Here is a 17,765-nt window from a genome sequence, read left to right as displayed (position 1 = left end):
ATCACGAGTAACACTTATAATTTCAATTATCACTTAACGCTTATGAATTCTTATCAAAGAGAGAGGAAGGAAATCACCAAAAAGAAGTTGGAGGCTGTTGGAATTTCATGTACGCTTCTCTTTTTTGACTCCAATGCCCAAATACTCTACATAAAAATGAAATGCAGTTAGTTCAGATTAATTTACTAAAGACTTAATTTGCAGGGGGAAAGTTTAGTGTTCCCTGTGAAGTTTAAAAGTTATTATGATGAATCTAGGATACTTATTTTGTGTTTAATTTGAGGTTAATTACATACGCACTCTGGACTTGAGCATGCTGGATTCCAGCCTGGGGCTCTCCACGGTGCATGGAATTGAGCTGATTGAGTGTTGTGTGCTGGAGAAAGGGTGTCAGTGAGTTCTGTCTTGTTGCAGATCATTACTGCCTTGGAAGAAGACCCAACGGCACAGAAGATGCAGCTCGGTTATAGACTGCAACAGATTGCAGCAGCTGTGGAGAATAAAGTCACAGATTTGTGACAGGCACAGACAGACTGCTCTCCCCTGGCTGAACAGGGACAGTGCTCATTCTAGTTTTTACACAGGTGTCCTGCTGCCATTGGAACCAGACTCTCTAAGGAACCTGCAGGTGACAAAAACAGGGATGGCCAAGGCAGTACAAAGTACAAGCGTCCTTGCATCTCAGAGAATATTTTTTTACAGTTTTTTTTCTTTTTAAAAGCAAAACAAAACAAAACAAAAAAAAAGGACAAACTTTGGTTTTTCCCTGGCAGACTGTTGAGGAGCCACACAGGTCCTTCCTATAGATGTTACGTGAATGTGCCAAGTTTCCAAACCACATTGTTGAAGAGCCAGGTGACAACACTGAACAACTGTGTCTGTGGAGTCCTCGGCCTTGCACGGATGCCCTTGCCAATGGTGGGACACTCCCTGCTGCAGCTGCTCACTTCAGTGGGGATCAGAAAGCTTTCCCTGGGCTGAGCGCTGTGCTAACCTCTGTCCCAGCTAGCAAGCTCTCCTGCACTGTCCTACCTGAGAAACTCCTTACAGCAATGTCCCTGCTAGTTCTGGATGTTGGACAAGGAAGGAGAGTGTCCAGTGATGAAGGTCTCTTGCTCCCCAGTGCTCTGGTCTCTGACAGCTCGTGTGTGACACCTGCTTGGCTGTAATGTGGTCACCAGCATGTGTGCTTGCCCAGGGGGCCACTGTAAATGAACAGCACCCCCTCACCCTTTCCCTCAGGACAATTTCAGTGTGTGAGAGTCGCTGCCTGGCTTGCCTCGGTCTCCACTGACCCAGCTCAGATGTGTCTTCCTGGTTCCCTATGGTCAGAGGTTGCCCTGCTCTTTGGAAAAGCACAACAAATGACTTGTGCCACTCCCCCTTCCTTTGGTGTCCAGCTGTTCTGCTGCTCTGAACTGGACTTGTAAATACCCTCAGAAAGTTAATGTATTTAAGTGCTAAAGGAGAATGTTTAACTTTGTGGCTTTGAGACAAAGCTTTTCTTGGGAGAAGTATCTCTGTGCACTTCTACTGACAAACGTCTGTCAGCACTGGAGCAGTTTTCTCCACTGCTTTGTCTGCAGGGATAACTTGTAGGTGTCTCCATTGTCATACCAGCAGCTCACTTTTCCCCGTGGATCAGTTCCAGGCTCTCTTGTGTGCTCTTCTGTTAGGCTTGTCTTACACCTTGTTTTCAGCTCCACTTCCCAAACTCTCCTGTCATGGCACATAGAAGGGTTATTTGGGGAGCTGTAAATTTCAAGGAGCCGTGAAGCACCAACTGCATTGTTCTCAAGGAGGGTTGGATATCCTGCAAACGGAATGATTTGTGCATGGAAAGAGAGGCTGGAGCAAGAGCAAGCACAGTTAGTTGGCAGCTGTCACGGGCAACTCCTCACTGCTCCCTCCTCAGTTCCTCCTCCTTGTGAATGGAGTCATCTGCCTTTCTGAGAGCCAATTCCTATTTATGAGGGTGCCCTACTCGATCTCTTCCCCTCCTGCTGCTAATTCCACACTGATACTGATGTCCTGTGTGCCTGGGGCAGGCAGACAGGTCTGGCTCCTCTGTCATTTCCCTGAGGTGGTGATTGTGTGGGCCAGGAGGTAGCAGAGCTAGAACAGGGCAGGATCATGTCCCTACCTCTCTTTACATTGCATATACCAGTAATTCAGACCTGCCCGCTCAGCCCTGTGGTTTTGTGCAAGTGCTGTGCAGTTCAGAAGAACAAAACTGTTCTTGGAGCAATATAGCATCAAGCTAATGTTGTCCTCTCTTCCTACAAAGCCAGCTCTCTTGTGACGCTCTCCCAGCAGTATTCCCAGGTATTCCATGTGCCCAGAGTACAACCAACACCCCTGTGCCACCTTCAGTTCCCATCCTGCTATACAGAGCAATAGGGTAGCTGGCTGGCTGCTGCCAGGCAGAAAGTGGGGGACAGAGTTTGCCTCTCTTGCCCCAGGTGACAGCCAATTTAGGTCTCACTCCTGCCTGCCCACCTATTTCCACAAAACTTTCAGGAACTTAGCATCTCTGAAACCTCTGTCTTGATTAAATCTGGTTAAATCAGACCCAGACAAGCTGGGTGGAGGAAAGGACTGTTAGATGGGAAAAAGCCAGCATGATGCATGTAAACCCCATTCTTTTTGGAATTGCAGGATGTGATTCCCTGGTTTGAGGCAGGTGCAGGTATAGTGGTGGAGTGGTGTCCCCATGTGTGTTGGCAATGGACTTTCTGCCCCAGGCAGCAAGGCCTAGTTTATGGCCTCTCCAGCTTACTGGCTCTCTGCTGGATTTCTGGCTCTGCAGACTGGTAATGTCTGCCCCTGCATTTGCAGAATTATCTCTGCGCTTTCCCAGAACAGGGTGGCTTGAGGCTTAGTTCTCAATCCACCTCACACTGGCATCCACATCCCCCTTCCTTCTTAGTAGTGCTCCTGGATGTTGAAAGTGATCTGCTTTCTTGCAGTGTATCTGTGAAAGTCTGCTTTTATTAGGGCAATAATCAAGAGTTAAAAATAGAGCTAAATGTAAGTGATTGGCTTATTTAATATCTTCAGCTTGTCCTTGCATAGCTGGACAGGAGGCACTGCCCGGCACAGGTGCAGTGAGGGTGGAAAGCTGGTAGTGCCCATCTCTTCCCATTCCATCTGTCCCTGGTGTTCTAGATACCAGCATCCTCATCCCCTGCAGACATGCACTGAAGGCCCCTCGCTGGGAGCAACTGGGCTGTTTAGGCATGGCCCCTCTTCTCTCCGTCCATGCCCCTCTCCTGTGGCAAAATCCATTACTACAACAGGGTTCTGTTGCATTTAAATTTGCACAAAACAGGTTTTATTATGAAATTCCCTATTGCAGGGAGGACTTATTTATTTATTCCTTGTGATCCTTCTAAGTTTTTTCCAGTCTCTGCCTGATTCCAAGAACAGATGCTCTGGAGACGAACGTTCCTTCCCGAGGACAGAGAATTCTCTCTGGATGTTCCTGTTTGATGACAGGTAGCAAGTTCTGTGGGCACCAGCAGAGAGAGCCCTGGCACTGTGGCTGGTCCCCTCCTGCAGGACATGGGCACAGCGAGGGGATGTGGCTGCTCTAATGGGACCCTCAGGATGGTGATGTTCCCAGGTGGCAGCCATCCAGCTTTATTTAGTAGTGTGGTCAGAGAGAGGAACTTGCTTCTGCCGTGGCCTGGGTGAAAGGATGAGAACTGATCAGTATTAAGATAAATCTCCGTTAGTGTGTTTGAATGTCTCTCCCGTTGGCGTGACGACACGTAGGTGGCACCCACGTGATGTAGATGTGAGAGCTCTTGCTTTCATTTGTGTGGTGGCAAATTTATGCTGTACCTGAAAGGGGTTTTTTTGTTTATTTGTATAAATGATGGCTAACTTTTTAAAAATGAAAATAGAGGGTTCTCAGAAGCTGCTGCTTTGGTGAAATACTGTTTCTTTTTCAGGGTGTGCCCCAGTTGCAGCCAGATGCTGCTCTGGTTTGTTTTTTTTTTTGGTGCCTTTCTTGTGGGGATGGTTCTTTTGGTTTCCAGAACACCCAGGGCATTTGCTCTAATAGTCGTTTTTCCCAGTCCTCTGTCCTGGTGACTCTGCCCTTTCCCAGCCTTGTGACTTGGTGTCTGTCTGTCTGTTATGGTATGGCCTGACCTGCATTTATGCCCTGCCACACCTTGAGTTCTGCTCAGAGCACCCAAGGTACTGTCTTTCTCAAATTGGAATTAATAATTAATATAAAAAGCTTGAAAAAAATCTGAATTTTGTTACATAGTGTAATAACTGTTTGTAGATACTGTTCTGAGATGTAGGAATCTATTGGTGATATAAGAGGTTTTGTCTGTAAATAATCAGTTTAGAGTCCAAATGATTTTAATAAAGAGAATTCTTACACAATAATTCAATAAATTTTAATATACAACCTCAGTGTCATGCTTGTGTTGCATGATGATGCAATTACCCAGAATGTATTTGCCTCCTTTTCCTCTGAAGTGGAAACCACGTACTCCTGAGCACCAGGGCCTGGGAGCTGTGTGAGGGGTGTGGGGCTTTCCCCCACTGCCCCCTCCATAGGCTGTGTTTCTTTGAGATAGTCTCCTGCCACCTTCCACCTCCATTCCAATGCTTCTGCAGTTTCCAGAGCTCAAATACCACTCCTGCCTGCAGGAGGAGGCAGCCTCTCTCCACAGACACTTGTGCTGGGCTGGCACTGAGGGCACGTGGCATGTGGCAGCTCTGACTGTGGTTTCCCACCCTGAGTAAGGGTCGCTGAAGGTACAGTTTATGTTGGTCACTGTTGTCCACCAGCATGAGGCAAAACCAGTGTTCCTAAATTACTAAAACAATTCTAAATGAATTGCACAGTTCTTCCCAGACAGAAAGCTGGCTCCTGGCCCATCTCTCCTCTTTTCTTTGCCCCCCCACCACTTCCTTTACTAGCAGAGTTTTGGATAGAGTCTGCCTCTCCCCCCCTTTTAGTCCCTCCTCTCTGTACTCTGTGTGTTCTTGTTGCCTTTTAGGGGTCACAAACCACTTGTCCCCCCCCGTGCTGGCCTGCACAGCTCAGTACCCAGCCTGGTGCAGTCTCTGCCCCCTCCCTTGATATTTTTAGTGCGGGGGAAGGCAGGTGAGAGCAGAGGGGCACAGGAAAGGGGAGAACTACTCTGGGAGGCCCTGGCCTGGGTTTGGCAGCCTGGAGCTGCAGCAGAGCTACTGCGAGGCAGGGTTAACCCTTCACTGCAGGGCTGGGGCTTGGTCTTTGCAGCCTCAGCCAGGAAACCTGAGCTGTGTGAGACCAGGGCCCCAGCGAGGGGGAGGCCAGGCCATGCCCAGCTCTGGTGCAAGGCTACAGCATGTGGCAGTGGGAGAAAAAATGTGACTTTTACTGTGTGTGGCCTTTTCCTCCCCAGTGTTGCATGGTGCTGGGATGCTCACATACCCCCAGGGCTGCAGGGGATGCTGCTGCAGTTCTCTCCAAAAGGAATGGAGGAAGCCTGAGCTCTGTGGCCACCAGCACCACGCTGTGATGGTGTTCAGCTGCATGCAGGCACTGCTGGGGAGGGCAAGGTGCCTCAGATCCAGCAGCATGGCACACAGGTGGGCCTGGGGAGCCTGTCCCCTGTGCCAGGCACAGGCTGGGCATGGCTGTGTCAGGCAGATGGTGCTGCAGTAACAAGTCCTGCTGACACACTGCTGGGAGCAGTGGGAAGGCTCAGGCAGCCCTACAGTTTCTGGTTCTGGGGATGGTGGAACAGAGGGGGAGGATTTCTCTGTTTCCATCTCAGTAGAGCTGTGAATTTCCCACTATAAATAGTTGCTGTGGAGACTGTGGATCCACAGCAAGATGACAGACCTGCTGCCAGAGAGGCAGGGAGAGGCCAGCAGTAAAGTGAATCCACTGCAGCTGTCTGAGGTCTCCTGCTGTCTCAAAGCTAGGTTGTTCCCAGAAGTGGTGCTGTGATCCGATACCCTGCCCTGCTCCTCATCACGCCCATCCAGTGATGCAGAAGAGTTTGGTCTGCTCAAGGACACCCCTCCCAGGGCAGCACAGACTAAAAGGAGAGGAGGACCAGCTGATGCCTCACTTTGGGGAGCTCCAGAAGGAGCCAGAGGACAAAGGGAGCGGCGTGCCCTGCCCTTGAGCTGCTGCACGGTGAGTCTGCGCAGGGCCCTCGGGCTGACAGGGCTGCTTGTGCATGCTGTGACTTGCAGGGATGCTGCGCTCAGCAAAGGCTTATAGGTCTGTGTTGGTGCACAAAGTGAAGGTGTGCATTGCTCTGGTGAGCTTTGCCACTCTGGATGTCCAGGTGTCATAAGGCATGACTGGTGTTGGGGAGCCCCGTACACCTTTCCATGCAGGTTGGGTGGAGGTGTCCAGGACAGCGACAAAGCATCATCGCTCCCTGTCCATGGCTCTCACAAACCAGGTAGGGCCAGTTTTTGGGCTGGCGTTCTCTGAGCTAGTCTAGGCCTGCAGCAATTCAGTGGCTTCTGCACATAATAGTTTAAACAACAAAAGCAAGATAAGTTGTATTTAATGTAAAGGTGTCAAGCAATGAAGGACTTAAAAGCACAGATTGTCCTTTGTCACAAAGCTTAGAAAAGTATGTTTCCCTCTCCTGTATCAAGCTGCATAGCAACACTCCTCATCCTTTGCCAGTACTTCCACACAGATAGGCTGGATGGAGGTAAAACCTTGCACACCTAAGGATGGGCTTGTCTTGCCTCTGCAGCAAGAAGGGCACTAGGGCCCAGTGAGCTGGCCAAAAGTTCCATCAGCCCTAGTGCTGGGATGAGTCTTACACACTGAGTCTGTCTCTGGGTCCTACTTTATCACTAAAGTCTCATATTACCATAACAGTCCACCAAGGGAAGATGCTATTGAACTCCTATGTCCACAAGTTTGTGAATTTTCCTTTGACAGGTTAATAGTGAGTGACATCATTAAATCCTTCCAGCCATTGTCCAGCTCTCAGCTCAGCCCCTGCTGTCCTCATGGTGTGAGTGAAGAGGGCTTGGGCAGGTAGTGATGGTGCAGGAGCTTCCAAGGGTACTGACAGTCTGTTCATAAATACAAAAAATTTTTATTTCAGCTCCGTTTCATAGCTAAGATGTTAGCAACTATTTGCTGGAAGGAGTGGCTGTGCAGACATCCTGAAGGTTTATGCCTAAAAGAGGCTGATTCTGAAGAGTGTAAATGCCAGGGTTAGGGGTGTAGAAAGGAGAGGGAGGCATTTTGAGCTTCTTTCAGACTTCTGAATGGCCTTGGATGAACAGAGCAACGTCAGCTCTGGCAATTCGGTTTGTGCCTCACAAGATGGGAGTCTTGAGCCCCGTCTGACCCTTAACTAGAACTGTGCTGGGAACTTGCTAAGTGCCCAAAGCAGCCTCTGGTGGCTGTGCTGGGAGAGGAGCATCAGCAAGTGGAAAGAAAGTGTTTTGAGGAATTCACGCCTCTGCCTCGGTCAGCACCAGTTACTGTTTCAGAACTCCCTGTCATGTGGCTCCCACTGCCACCAGCACCACTAGCCCTCCATAATTATTTCTGAAAATCCTCTCATTCAGAAGAGTTCTTAGCTTTAGTGACTTGATTTGGAGGATTTAAAGGTCAATAATTCTACCTGTGCTAATGGTCTATGGGGATTATTATTGAGCTTGACAGTGTGTGTTAGCCTGAAGCTTCAGCAGCAGAGCAAGTGACATTTCCAAATTATGAAAGGCTGGGTTGGGAGGGCTCCAGCTATGGCAGCTTCCATCTGCATTGCATTAGCAACAGGGGCTCTGGGCTGCTCTTTCAGGTGGCCAGTGCTGAAGCCAGTTCTACACTGGGGCTGTGGGGGGGGGGGGGGGGGGGGGAAGCAGCTGGATCAGTCTGTCTGTACTGCCTTGGTGTTTATACCTTGGGCTGTCATAGTAACAAATCCCGGGAGTGGCCTCTTGCTGGGATGTCACTGGGTGGTCAGTGATAAACCCGTGGTCTGGCCCCGGGGCTGGGCTGTGGGCAGAGGAGCAGATCCTGCTTCACACCCCTCTGGAGCAGGAGGCTCCTCCTGACAGCCAAAGCCCAAGCGCGTTTTGCCTCCTCAGCTAGGATGAGGAAGGAGTGCTTTCCCTGGCTGTGGAAGGGAATCCCACAGGCCCTGCTAAGCCCCTAAAAATCCATACTGGACACAGGGAAACCTGAGATTCCCACCTGGCCCTGGCCCTGGCTCAGCCCCAGCCTGCCAGCTTTCCTATTCTGAACTCTTAAAATAATCCCTGTCTCCATGAAGTGCCAAAAGTGTTTGTAACAGCCTGGCTCAGAGAGCTGGTGAAGGGAATGGGAAGGAAAGGGGCAAGAGGACAGCAGGGGTAGAAGAGGGAACGAACACGCACAATGTGGGCAGAGGTACGGCTGCCTTGCAGCTCTCCAGCTCTCTTTAAAGGAAGAAAGTGCTGAAAATCACACTGCCCATGCCCCACAACCTGGTTTCCCACTGCCTCTGTCCCCTCGTGCCAGGATCTGCTGCGCTGCTGGGCCATGGAGGAGCAAGTGCAGGAGGAGATGCTGCCAGCTCAGCACACAGGTCAGTTCCTGGCATGTGGCTCCAGAGCCAAGATTGTGCCAGGTTCCTCCCTGGCAAGAGGAGGTCACCAGGACCTGTCTGGCTGTCCTCAGCTGCTCCTCCAGTCTAAGAGCATTTAGAGATGTCACTAATGTCTCTTGGCAATGATCTCTGCAGGAGGCCACCACCCCGTGCAGGAGGGAGAGGTGTTCAACACGCAATACCAGGCACTGCACGAGCTGGGCTGCGGTGCCTTTGCCACTGTCTGGCTGTGCCAGGATGTGAGGTGAGGGGTGAATTGCCTTCCAGGGAGGTGGGAAGGGGTGGCTGATCTCCTGGGCAGACCAGATGCTCTCACAGAAACAGCAGAGCACAGCTGCCTTCCTGGGAGCATATTGGCATCCCCAGGGGCAGGGAAAACTTGGCAGTGAGATCCATGGGATGCAACACGCAGAACTGGTCCCCAGAAACCGAAGAACGTAAAGAGGTGGGATCAGCCCTTGCTCTGCATTTTCTTTTCTCATTTAGACCCTGCAGTATCCATGCTCTGTCTTTTCCTCTCCAGTCCCTTGCTGGTTCATGAGGCAGCTGTGCTGCCAGATGCTGGCAGGAGGGATGGGCCTGGGGTGCTGCAGACCAAGGTCAAGGCTCCTTGCAGAAGGACAGCACCCTCCCTTTGCAAGCACCAAGCTGGGTGACTGGGAGAAGGGGAGGTGCTGCTTGTTAGGGCCACTCTGACGTGCACTGGCTGGCAGCTGTGGTTCATTTCCCAGGAGGAAGAAACAGGTAGCTGTGAAGGTCCTAAAAAGCAGGGAAGGTGTTGTTGAGACTGCCCAGGATGAGGTCGCTCTCCTCCGCTGTGTAAGTATATTCTGGGGCTCTGTGCTTTGCTTCACTGAGTTCAGGACTGAGTATCAGCTTTACCATCTCCTCTCCCTTCAGGTCTCAGTACCAGGAGGTAGGTGGGGAACAGGAAAAAACCACAACTTAGGAAATTCATAGAAATCACCCTGGCTTAGCATTGACCTCTTAAACAGGAACCTTCTCCTGTCATACTGGGACATGCTGCCTGTGTCCCACTTGCCCTGTCAGCCCATTTCTTTTAGCTAAGACTGAAATCCAGCAAATAGGAGGAATCTGCAGAAAGATAAGGTGGATAATCCACAGAAGAAGGTGGTAATATTCCTAAAAAGGAGATGGGAGTGTGTCTGCTGTATCTGTTATTCCCAGCTCAGGAGACATTGCTCTATCACAACAGTGATGCTGAAGTAAAAGGAAATATCTGCAATAGAAAAAAGGTATGATGTAGCAAAAATATAATAAACGTCTGAAGTCAGAAAGCTTCTTCCTGCCTTTGCTAATGGAGGTGGTAATTAGGTGTCTGTATCTGGGTCTCAGTGAGTTGCCTTTGAAGGTGCTTGGGCTTGAGTTGCTAGTTCTCAAAAGCTCATGGTTACAATTCTTTAAGTTTACCCAAATATGAAGTTACATCAGTGTCAGATAACTAAAAGCCATTACATTTTACATTTTAAATTACTCTGTGGCCTTTCTCCAACAGGTTTGAGAAAGGTTTAGTTCACACCTGTAAATCTGTAGGCCCTATCCAAAGGGACATGAGCCAGATGCAGTGATGCAAGAGGAAGTACCAAGTGGCACTAATTTAATGTAATCAGAGGACTGCTTTTCTATGCATCAGCACAACTGTGCATACAAACCAAGCCCTAGCCCTGATTTATTATTAATTGTCTCTGGGAGACACGCCTGCCCATTCAGCAGCATGCAGCTGGTTCCCAGGGCTGATTCCACCAGCACAGTAGGGTCAGTGCCTGCAGAGCTGCCAAGAGAGCCAATCTGGTCTCCCATGCTTCCCACAGCCCCTTGTAACAAGAACTGCCCCCAGTTCCTCATGTGCTGGATGAAGAACCACCTCTTCTGCCTTGTTTTTGAACTTCCCATGTGCCAGGTTTGATCACCCCTGGTTCTGGCACAAAGGATGTGTTCACTCCCTCCACTAGCCCTCCATATCTTAGAGGTAGGTCTCTGCAGTACTTGCCCACAAGCCAACCCTTTTCCAGCCCAAAGAAGCCCACATCCTCCTGATGTGGAAGTTGCTGTCTACCCTGACAGGATAAGTAGCATTTGAGGGGCCAAAGGTGACCATAAGGTCTCTGCCTCTCTGCAATCCCTTCAGAGAAATTGCTGAAGGGATGGTGTGAGATTTAAAAGGTGATGTCACAGCCTGCTGCCCTTAGCCAGGAAGAGACAGCCATCCCTGCTCTGCGAACAAGGAGCAAAGGCTGCAGAAGGGCAAAGGATATTGCCATTGCTGCTGGGAGCAGGAAGTTGTGTTTTTGGGGGAATGCCCTTCCAGCACAAGTAGGAGCACTTTCTGGGTCTGCATGGATAGAATAAGCAGCAGGAAGCCTGCTAGACACCACCAGCAGGATTGATGTGAGGTATTTTGACACTGTGAGGGTGATGGGCCCACCTGGTCAAGAGTGGGACAACATGGAGAAACTCATTCCTTGGTAAAAGGTGTTTGCTTGTGTGTTTGGAGCATTTGGTTTTTCTGATGCTCTTTTCATGGGATTTGTCATGAAGTGCCAAGTCTTGGACAAGAAAGTCTGTCAAACAGGATAAAATGGGTGCAAGGTATCCTTGTGCATATAATGTCTCTAATTGCAGCTTTCTTGGAATCCTCCCCCTCAGGTGAACTGCATGAAGAAGAAGGACCGGGCAGGAGAAAACATAGTCTCTTTGTTAGATGACTTCAGAATGATTGGAGAGAATGGCTTCCATATCCTTCCTTGGAGAGTGCTGCAGCTCTGAGCCAGCAAAGCCTGGGCTTGCCTTGGAGAGCCACAGGATGGTGTAAACCCAAGTGCTGTGCTGCCATAAGGATGAGCAGGGCTGTAGCTGGACCAGGGCACATGGAGGTGGCTGGAGGGAGGGGTTTGATAAGGAGGTATTTTGTTGCTCTGGTGAAAGGCAAAGGGCTGGTGGTAGCACCTTCTCCCTGTTAGTGAATCCCTGACTCTCTCCCACATGTGTGCCTGGTATTTGAGGTGCTGGGTCCTTCTCTGCGATGTCTGATGGGAAACTACACAGCCCAGGGACTGCCCTTGTCTTTCGTGAAAAAGTCTTTACAGCAGGTGAGAACTTACCTGGAACTGGGTGAGGACACCAAAGGACTGTTGGCTCAAAGACATGCCACAGTCTTCTTCCCAAGGGGGAAGGGCATTACTTGGACCTTACTTGGGCGGTACTGCCCAAGCTGTAGCCTCCTTGGGTTTGGGAAGGAGTCAGAGCCACCACCACGGAACGCCAGCAGCCTGCAGACCTGCACCAGAGTCAGGGCCAGCATTTCTGTACCCATCATCTCAGTGATCATGGAGTTCTCCAGCAGTTCTGCTGCTCACAGGGGTAGCTGGGGACAAACAGCCTGCCACAATTCTGCTTCTGGTGGGCAGAACATGTGTATCTCTGCCCTCCTGCTGCCTGAGAAGTCTCCTCTGGCAGCAATGCCAGGCCATTGGCATCTGCCTTGGCACCAAGCTGCAGGTAGCAACACTGTCAGCTCCAGCAGCTTTCTGCACGGCACCACTGAAGGCTGCTTGAGGTCTCCCTCCAATCCTTCCAGGAATTTCTAAATTGTTGATTTGCTTGGCTGATTCTCTTCCCATGTTAAAGTTTTCCTGCACAGAGCCAACTCTTCCTCTGTGCCCTTTAAGGATGTGGTGTGCCGATGAAAAACAGTGTGAAAACTGAGTTTCTTATGCACTGGCTGTGCTTAGGAATAGGAAACCTGAGTGAGGCCTTAGAAGAGTTAAAATTACACTTTGCTCCTTGTGCTGAGATTTATCAGAAGTCTGAACACGTGCCAAGATGAAGATTTGCTACCCTGATTCCCATGCCCTTCTAGGGACACTGAGAAAGAAAACTGCTTCCTCCACTCTTTTTTTCTGGAATACCCTCTTCTTTCTCCAAAAAAGCTCCACTAACACCTGAATAAGCTACACAAAAATGTAGTGGCATTCATCTCTGTGCTCCATTTCATACCCAGGCATTTTGCTTGATCCATTATCTGCTTTATTTGTAAAATCTCAGATCTGTTTTCCCACTTCAGATCAGCACTGGAGTAGTATTTACTTCTGATTCATTCCAGTTTAGTTATTTAAATCTTTCCCCGCGTTTCACAGTTACCATTTAAGGTTGGTATTTCCCTGGGGCTGGTGTTCATCCCAGAATAGAATTTGATAATACAGAGAATATTTGCCAGCCGTTTATGTCTGTCCAGAGTGTTTAAAAAACAAGCGTAACTCTCCCAGTAGCCTGTTGCTGTTATTGATTTCTGATAGTGACTGTTCCTCTCTGGTAGGTGTTGCTTCTCTCTCCCCTGTGACAGGCCAGGCTCACCCTGCTCCATCGTAGGCTGTTCTTTCCCTACATGGCTCTCCTGCAGGGCCCTGAAATCATCTCCAAGCACTCGTTCCTGGTCTCTCCCTCCTCCTGTCTGGGTTATGCTGCATCTCATTTCCTTGTATGATGGGACACCCTTCCATGCCATGTCACCATCATTCAAATGGAAGTTGGGGGCTGGTTATCACCACCTAGAAGGCACGGTGGTCCCAGGACATACAGCAATACACACAGGAATGGTTTTGCAGAAGTTCAGCTTTGTAATCACAATACTTCCTTGTAGGCCCATCCTCTTCCCATCTTCCCAGGCGTGCCTGTCCATGCTGGTATCTGTGGATTTTCACACTGCCTTTTGTCACATGTCACTGCAAACCCCACTGGGCTCCCCAGTTCCCACTGGGCATGTGGGGCTCTGGCGTCCACTCATCCTGCCGTGTTGTGCAACAGAACCCCTTGTGCCTGCTCCTACAGGAAATAATTTATAATTCCCAACAGGAAATAATTCATGGCTGATAGTTATCATCAGTACCAGAATGCCCACAGCTTGCATACCTGCAGGGTTCAGAGAGCGGCTGGGGCAGGGGGGTGGTGAGGCCCCTCATGTGGCCAGTGTGACATCCTGCCTGCTCGCCCAGGTGCTGGCAGGGCTGCACTTCCTGCACAAGCGCTGCCACATTATCCATGCGGACATCAAACCAGAGAACATCCTGCTGTATGGACACGACAAAAACCTCCAAAGGCTACTCATGGATACCCTCGACTGTGGCCAGAGAACACACGTGAAGCTAAAAGGAGTAGGTGAGCACTCCAGGGTTTTTTTAACAAGAAATGTTTATTGGTGGGAGGGAAAGATTGGCAGCAGGTACAGATACCTCAGGAAAGGTTCCCATCTTCTGCAACAGCCAGTACATTACAGCCAGCTTAAGCTGCTGAGGGGCCTCTCCTATCTCTGCTTAACACAAACATCAGACTGAGCAACTCCTCAAGGCAGCTACAGAAATGAGGCCTTGCAGGTGAGTTTCTTGCAGGCGAGTTTGTGTGGAGGAAAACTACAGGTCACATGTGCCTGTTAACAGGCCCACAGTCTCAGAGCCCTCCCATGGCCTTAAGCACAGGACAGTTCCCTGTTTGGTGTTTTCAGTCACTGAAAGGTTTACACACAAAATGGTTTGATCACAAAGCTGTATGACACTTCTGCTCTTTATTTCCCTTATTTCTGAGTTTTGTGGGAGACTTGTATGTACTGCTAATCTTCAAGGCCTTTTGAGACACAATTTATTTGCAGCAAATGGTGTGAATATTGAATAACATGTAGGACTGTAGAGTTTCTCAAGAGATTAGCTCATCTCCCAGCCATGAGACCTTTCATATTATCCCTGCACTGTGTTCTCCCATGAGCATTTCTCCCATGACGGTGCTGTTTTGTCTCTTAAACTCTGGGGCAATCAGGGAATGCTAAATTAGTGACTGAGCCTTTCGCTCAGAGCAGAAAAGCACAGTATTAGACATAAGCTGACAGCTCACTGTAAAGAACTAAGCAGCAATTACTCTTTTCTAGGGTCATATGAGAAAATGTAACCCTCACAGTGCTTGCCAAGCAGGCTGTATCCAAGGTCTGTGACAGCCAGGCTGCTGAAGGCTGAGGAGGAATTACAGATGTTTTGATTCTGAACACTGCTGGTAGGATGGGCTCACAGTAATTTAACCTTGGTGCTAGAGGAGCCCTGCAGCAGGACAGGAGCACACGGTCACACTGTTCCACTACCTTCTTCCTAAACATCCTCTTTTTACTGGGTATCAGTCCTTCCTTTGTCTTTCCTCACAAAACAGGCAGACTTTAATTGATGATAAAAAGCATTTTAGGACCTTTTAGGCTGAGAAACTTTAAAGGAAAGCAGACATGCCTCTCCTGTGGTGATGTGTACCTGTAGGTTCAGAAAGACCTGATTTCTCACTGTCCTTTCCACTTAGGAGATCATCTTGGCAATCAGTTGGAAGAATCTGAATTAATGAGCCTAGAAGTGAAAATTGCAGATCTGGGCAGTGCGTGCTGGACAGTGAGTGTACCCTGAGTTTCAGTCGCATGACAGTGCTGGATGCTGTGTGCATCTTTCCATCCCACCCCATGTCCCTCTTTACAGCCTAATAGCTATCTCAGCACGCTGAAGAGATGCTGATTTCAGGGTGTGTTATGCCCAGCACTCCCAGCTCTGAGCTGGGCACTGTGCTCCTGAAGACACTGTCAGCTTTGGACATTTTTCCAGCTTGCACTTAGTCCCTACAATTAGAAATTCAAATGTATGTTCAGTGTGAAATATGGAGAGGTAGATTCCCTCTGGTGTCAGTGGGGCTGGGAACATGCTGGCCATGCCCTGTGCAGAGCTAAGGACACATGTCCAGTCCTGCCCTGTGTACCCTCACTGTGTGGGAAGCTTGTGAGCACCAGCCTTGCTGTGCCTGGCTTACAGACACCAACTAAAGGGAGTGTTTCTGTTTCAGTACAAGCCCTTTTCCAAGGAGATACAGACCCAGCCATATCGTGCCCTGGAAGTGCTTCTTGGATTGGACTATGGCACTCCTGCAGATATGTGGAGCACAGCCTGCCTGGTAGGACTGGGGACAGTGCTGTGCATGCAGGGAGGTGACAGACACTAAATGGCCAGGGCAGCATGTCCTCAGCCCCCAGCTTTTCATACAAAGCAAAGCTTCCTCGCTGAGAAGACAAAAGGGGCCGTCTGCAATAGTTCTCTTTGGGGCAAAGGCATGGCTGCTGCTAAAATCCAGTCCTAGTTAGTTCAAGCTCTAAGGCAATTCACACTCTGTGTATGTCAGACTGAATCAAGCATATGCTGCTTTTCATCATGATGCAGCTAAAGGTGGTGTTTGACTGTGGTACAGATCAAGCCAGTGTGAGTATTTCCATATTTTAGGATCAGTTTTGTGTGATAGCAAGGGAAAACAATATGATCAGTTAGTGGCGAAGAACTCCAAGACAGTGAATTAACAATGTTACTCCATTTCCAGGCATTTGAAATGGCAACTGGGGAGTGTCTATTTGATCCCCAACCTGGGAAATACTTCTCCAGAGATGACGGTAGGACTCCATCAGCTTTATTCATTTCACTGACGCAAGTGTTACAACCATTGTATCCAGATGTGTTTTCCCTCCCTCTCTCTAGATCACGTGGCTCGTATTATCGAACTCCTGGGAAGAATTCCTCCTCAAATTGCTTTCTCATGGAACAAGTCAACAAAATTTTTCAGCAGGCCAGGTAAGCATTAGAGTAAGGAAGTTTACTTTAAAAATCATGGTGAATCTCTGACACACTCCTACTCAGCTCACGCTGAAATGCCTCCAAAGTTACAAGCAGAGATTTCATAAAGAGCAGTAACACTCCTTGCCCTGCCTACCTTTGCAATCCATGAGCATTCCAGGGGATGAATGCAAAATCCTGAAAAACAGTCATAGCAAACACCCAACAGGGAAAACAATTCCATTCTTTCTCCTTTGGATTCAGAGAGAATGGAAATATGGACAGGAAACAACTACAAGCCAGGAAGGCCCAAAGAGTGTGTAACTGGCTGGATTTCACCCGTTCACTGGCAGAGAACAATGATGACCAGAATGGGACACACACATCCTTCCAACATGGCTGCTATATTTAGCCTTCTGACCCAAGTGTAACATTTTTTCTGTTTTATTCTCCCTAGTTCCCTTCCCTTTGACTCATAAGTCTTGAAATCCTTGTCTTTGACCACACAGCATCACATGACTCCATCCTTCCGCAATTTGGTCTATCATCCTCCCTCTCTGCTTTCACACTCACCAACCCCACAGCCTCAGCCTACCCACAGCTCATCAGTAATGAGTGCTGGTCCCATGCTGGAATCCAACAGCACCTCCCTGCACATCCACATGCTTTGCTCACACTTACTCCTTCTATGCTGCTCAAAAGAAATGAGTCAAAACTAGTTCTACATTCACTCTCTATGTGAACCAGCCTGGCTTGACCACACATGTTGAACCTGAATCACTGCATTTACACCGCAGCTCTGGGGGATGAGGGCAGCTCCTCGCTCAGTCGTACACTCTTCTGGGCCCCACGGAGCCGGTAAACACAAAACGAATCCAACATTAAGTGTCTCGTGGGCTGTGAAATAGCCAAACGCATGCGGTGTCTGTGGGCAGGCGCAGGAACCAGCAGCAATGGCTGTGCAGGACTATTCTGGGAACGCTGCGCACTCTTGGCCACGTTCTCACGCAGGAAGCACTCGGGAATGGGGAGACTCCAAACACTAGCTTGGAAAGGCGATTGCCGAGAAACACCCGAGAGCCAAACCTGCATGGGGGCAGCGCAGGCGGAGCTCACAGAGCCGACTTCAGGGCGAGGGCAGGGATCTCTCAGGGCGCTTCAGGTTAATGTGGCCGCCTCAGCCGCGCGGTGTGACTGATGCGCTGCGCCCGCTGTCTCCGCCAGGCGCGCTCCTGCGGCTGTCCCGGCTGTCCCCCCGCAGCCTCCTCGGCACCCTGGCGGACCGGCACGGCTGGACCCCGCGGGCCGCGGCCGCTTTCGCCACCTTCCTGCTGCCCGCGCTGCACTACGCGCCCGAGCGCCGCGCCAGCGCCGCGCAGAGCCTGCGGCACCCCTGGATCGCCGCGCCGTGACCGGGATCGGGCCCGCCGCAGCGCCCGCACCGCCCTCCGCGGGGGCGGCGAGACCGGCTGAGCGCCCGCACCGCCGCTCCCGGTGCGCGGCCTGCTCCGAGCAGCCCCGACTGCGTGTCCCCAGCGTCATC

General features: G+C 50.0%; 2 protein-coding genes across 7 annotated transcripts in view; both read left to right on the top strand.

Moving 5' to 3' along the window:
- PLXNB1 (plexin B1) overlaps window positions 1-4,420 on the top strand; it is a 77,265-nt gene extending 72,845 nt beyond the window's left edge. For all 6 annotated transcript variants that reach the window (XM_071550446.1, XM_071550443.1, XM_071550441.1 and 3 more), the window contains one exon: window positions 415-4,420. In XM_071550446.1, the coding sequence (XP_071406547.1) occupies window positions 415-519 (105 nt within the window). In that variant the 3' untranslated portion in view covers window positions 520-4,420. The remainder of the gene's footprint in view (window positions 1-414) is intronic.
- A 3,960-nt stretch (window positions 4,421-8,380) lies between these two features.
- Window positions 8,381-17,642, top strand: LOC139669202 (SRSF protein kinase 3-like). The gene is made up of 12 exons (XM_071549650.1): window positions 8,381-8,392; window positions 8,504-8,570; window positions 8,727-8,835; window positions 9,323-9,410; window positions 11,259-11,346; window positions 11,595-11,701; window positions 13,604-13,766; window positions 14,940-15,025; window positions 15,468-15,575; window positions 15,993-16,062; window positions 16,148-16,240; window positions 17,447-17,642. Exons 1-12 carry the CDS (start codon window positions 8,381-8,383, stop codon window positions 17,632-17,634), a joined length of 1,179 nt encoding a protein of 392 aa, XP_071405751.1. The 3' UTR covers window positions 17,635-17,642.
- Window positions 17,643-17,765: the final 123 nt, after the last annotated feature.

Source organism: Pithys albifrons, chromosome 3, assembly GCF_047495875.1.
Source record: "Pithys albifrons albifrons isolate INPA30051 chromosome 3, PitAlb_v1, whole genome shotgun sequence".
Taxonomy (NCBI): domain Eukaryota; kingdom Metazoa; phylum Chordata; class Aves; order Passeriformes; family Thamnophilidae; genus Pithys; species Pithys albifrons.
Note: the sequence above shows the minus strand (reverse complement) of the source record. Positions and strands in the feature narration are given on the sequence as shown.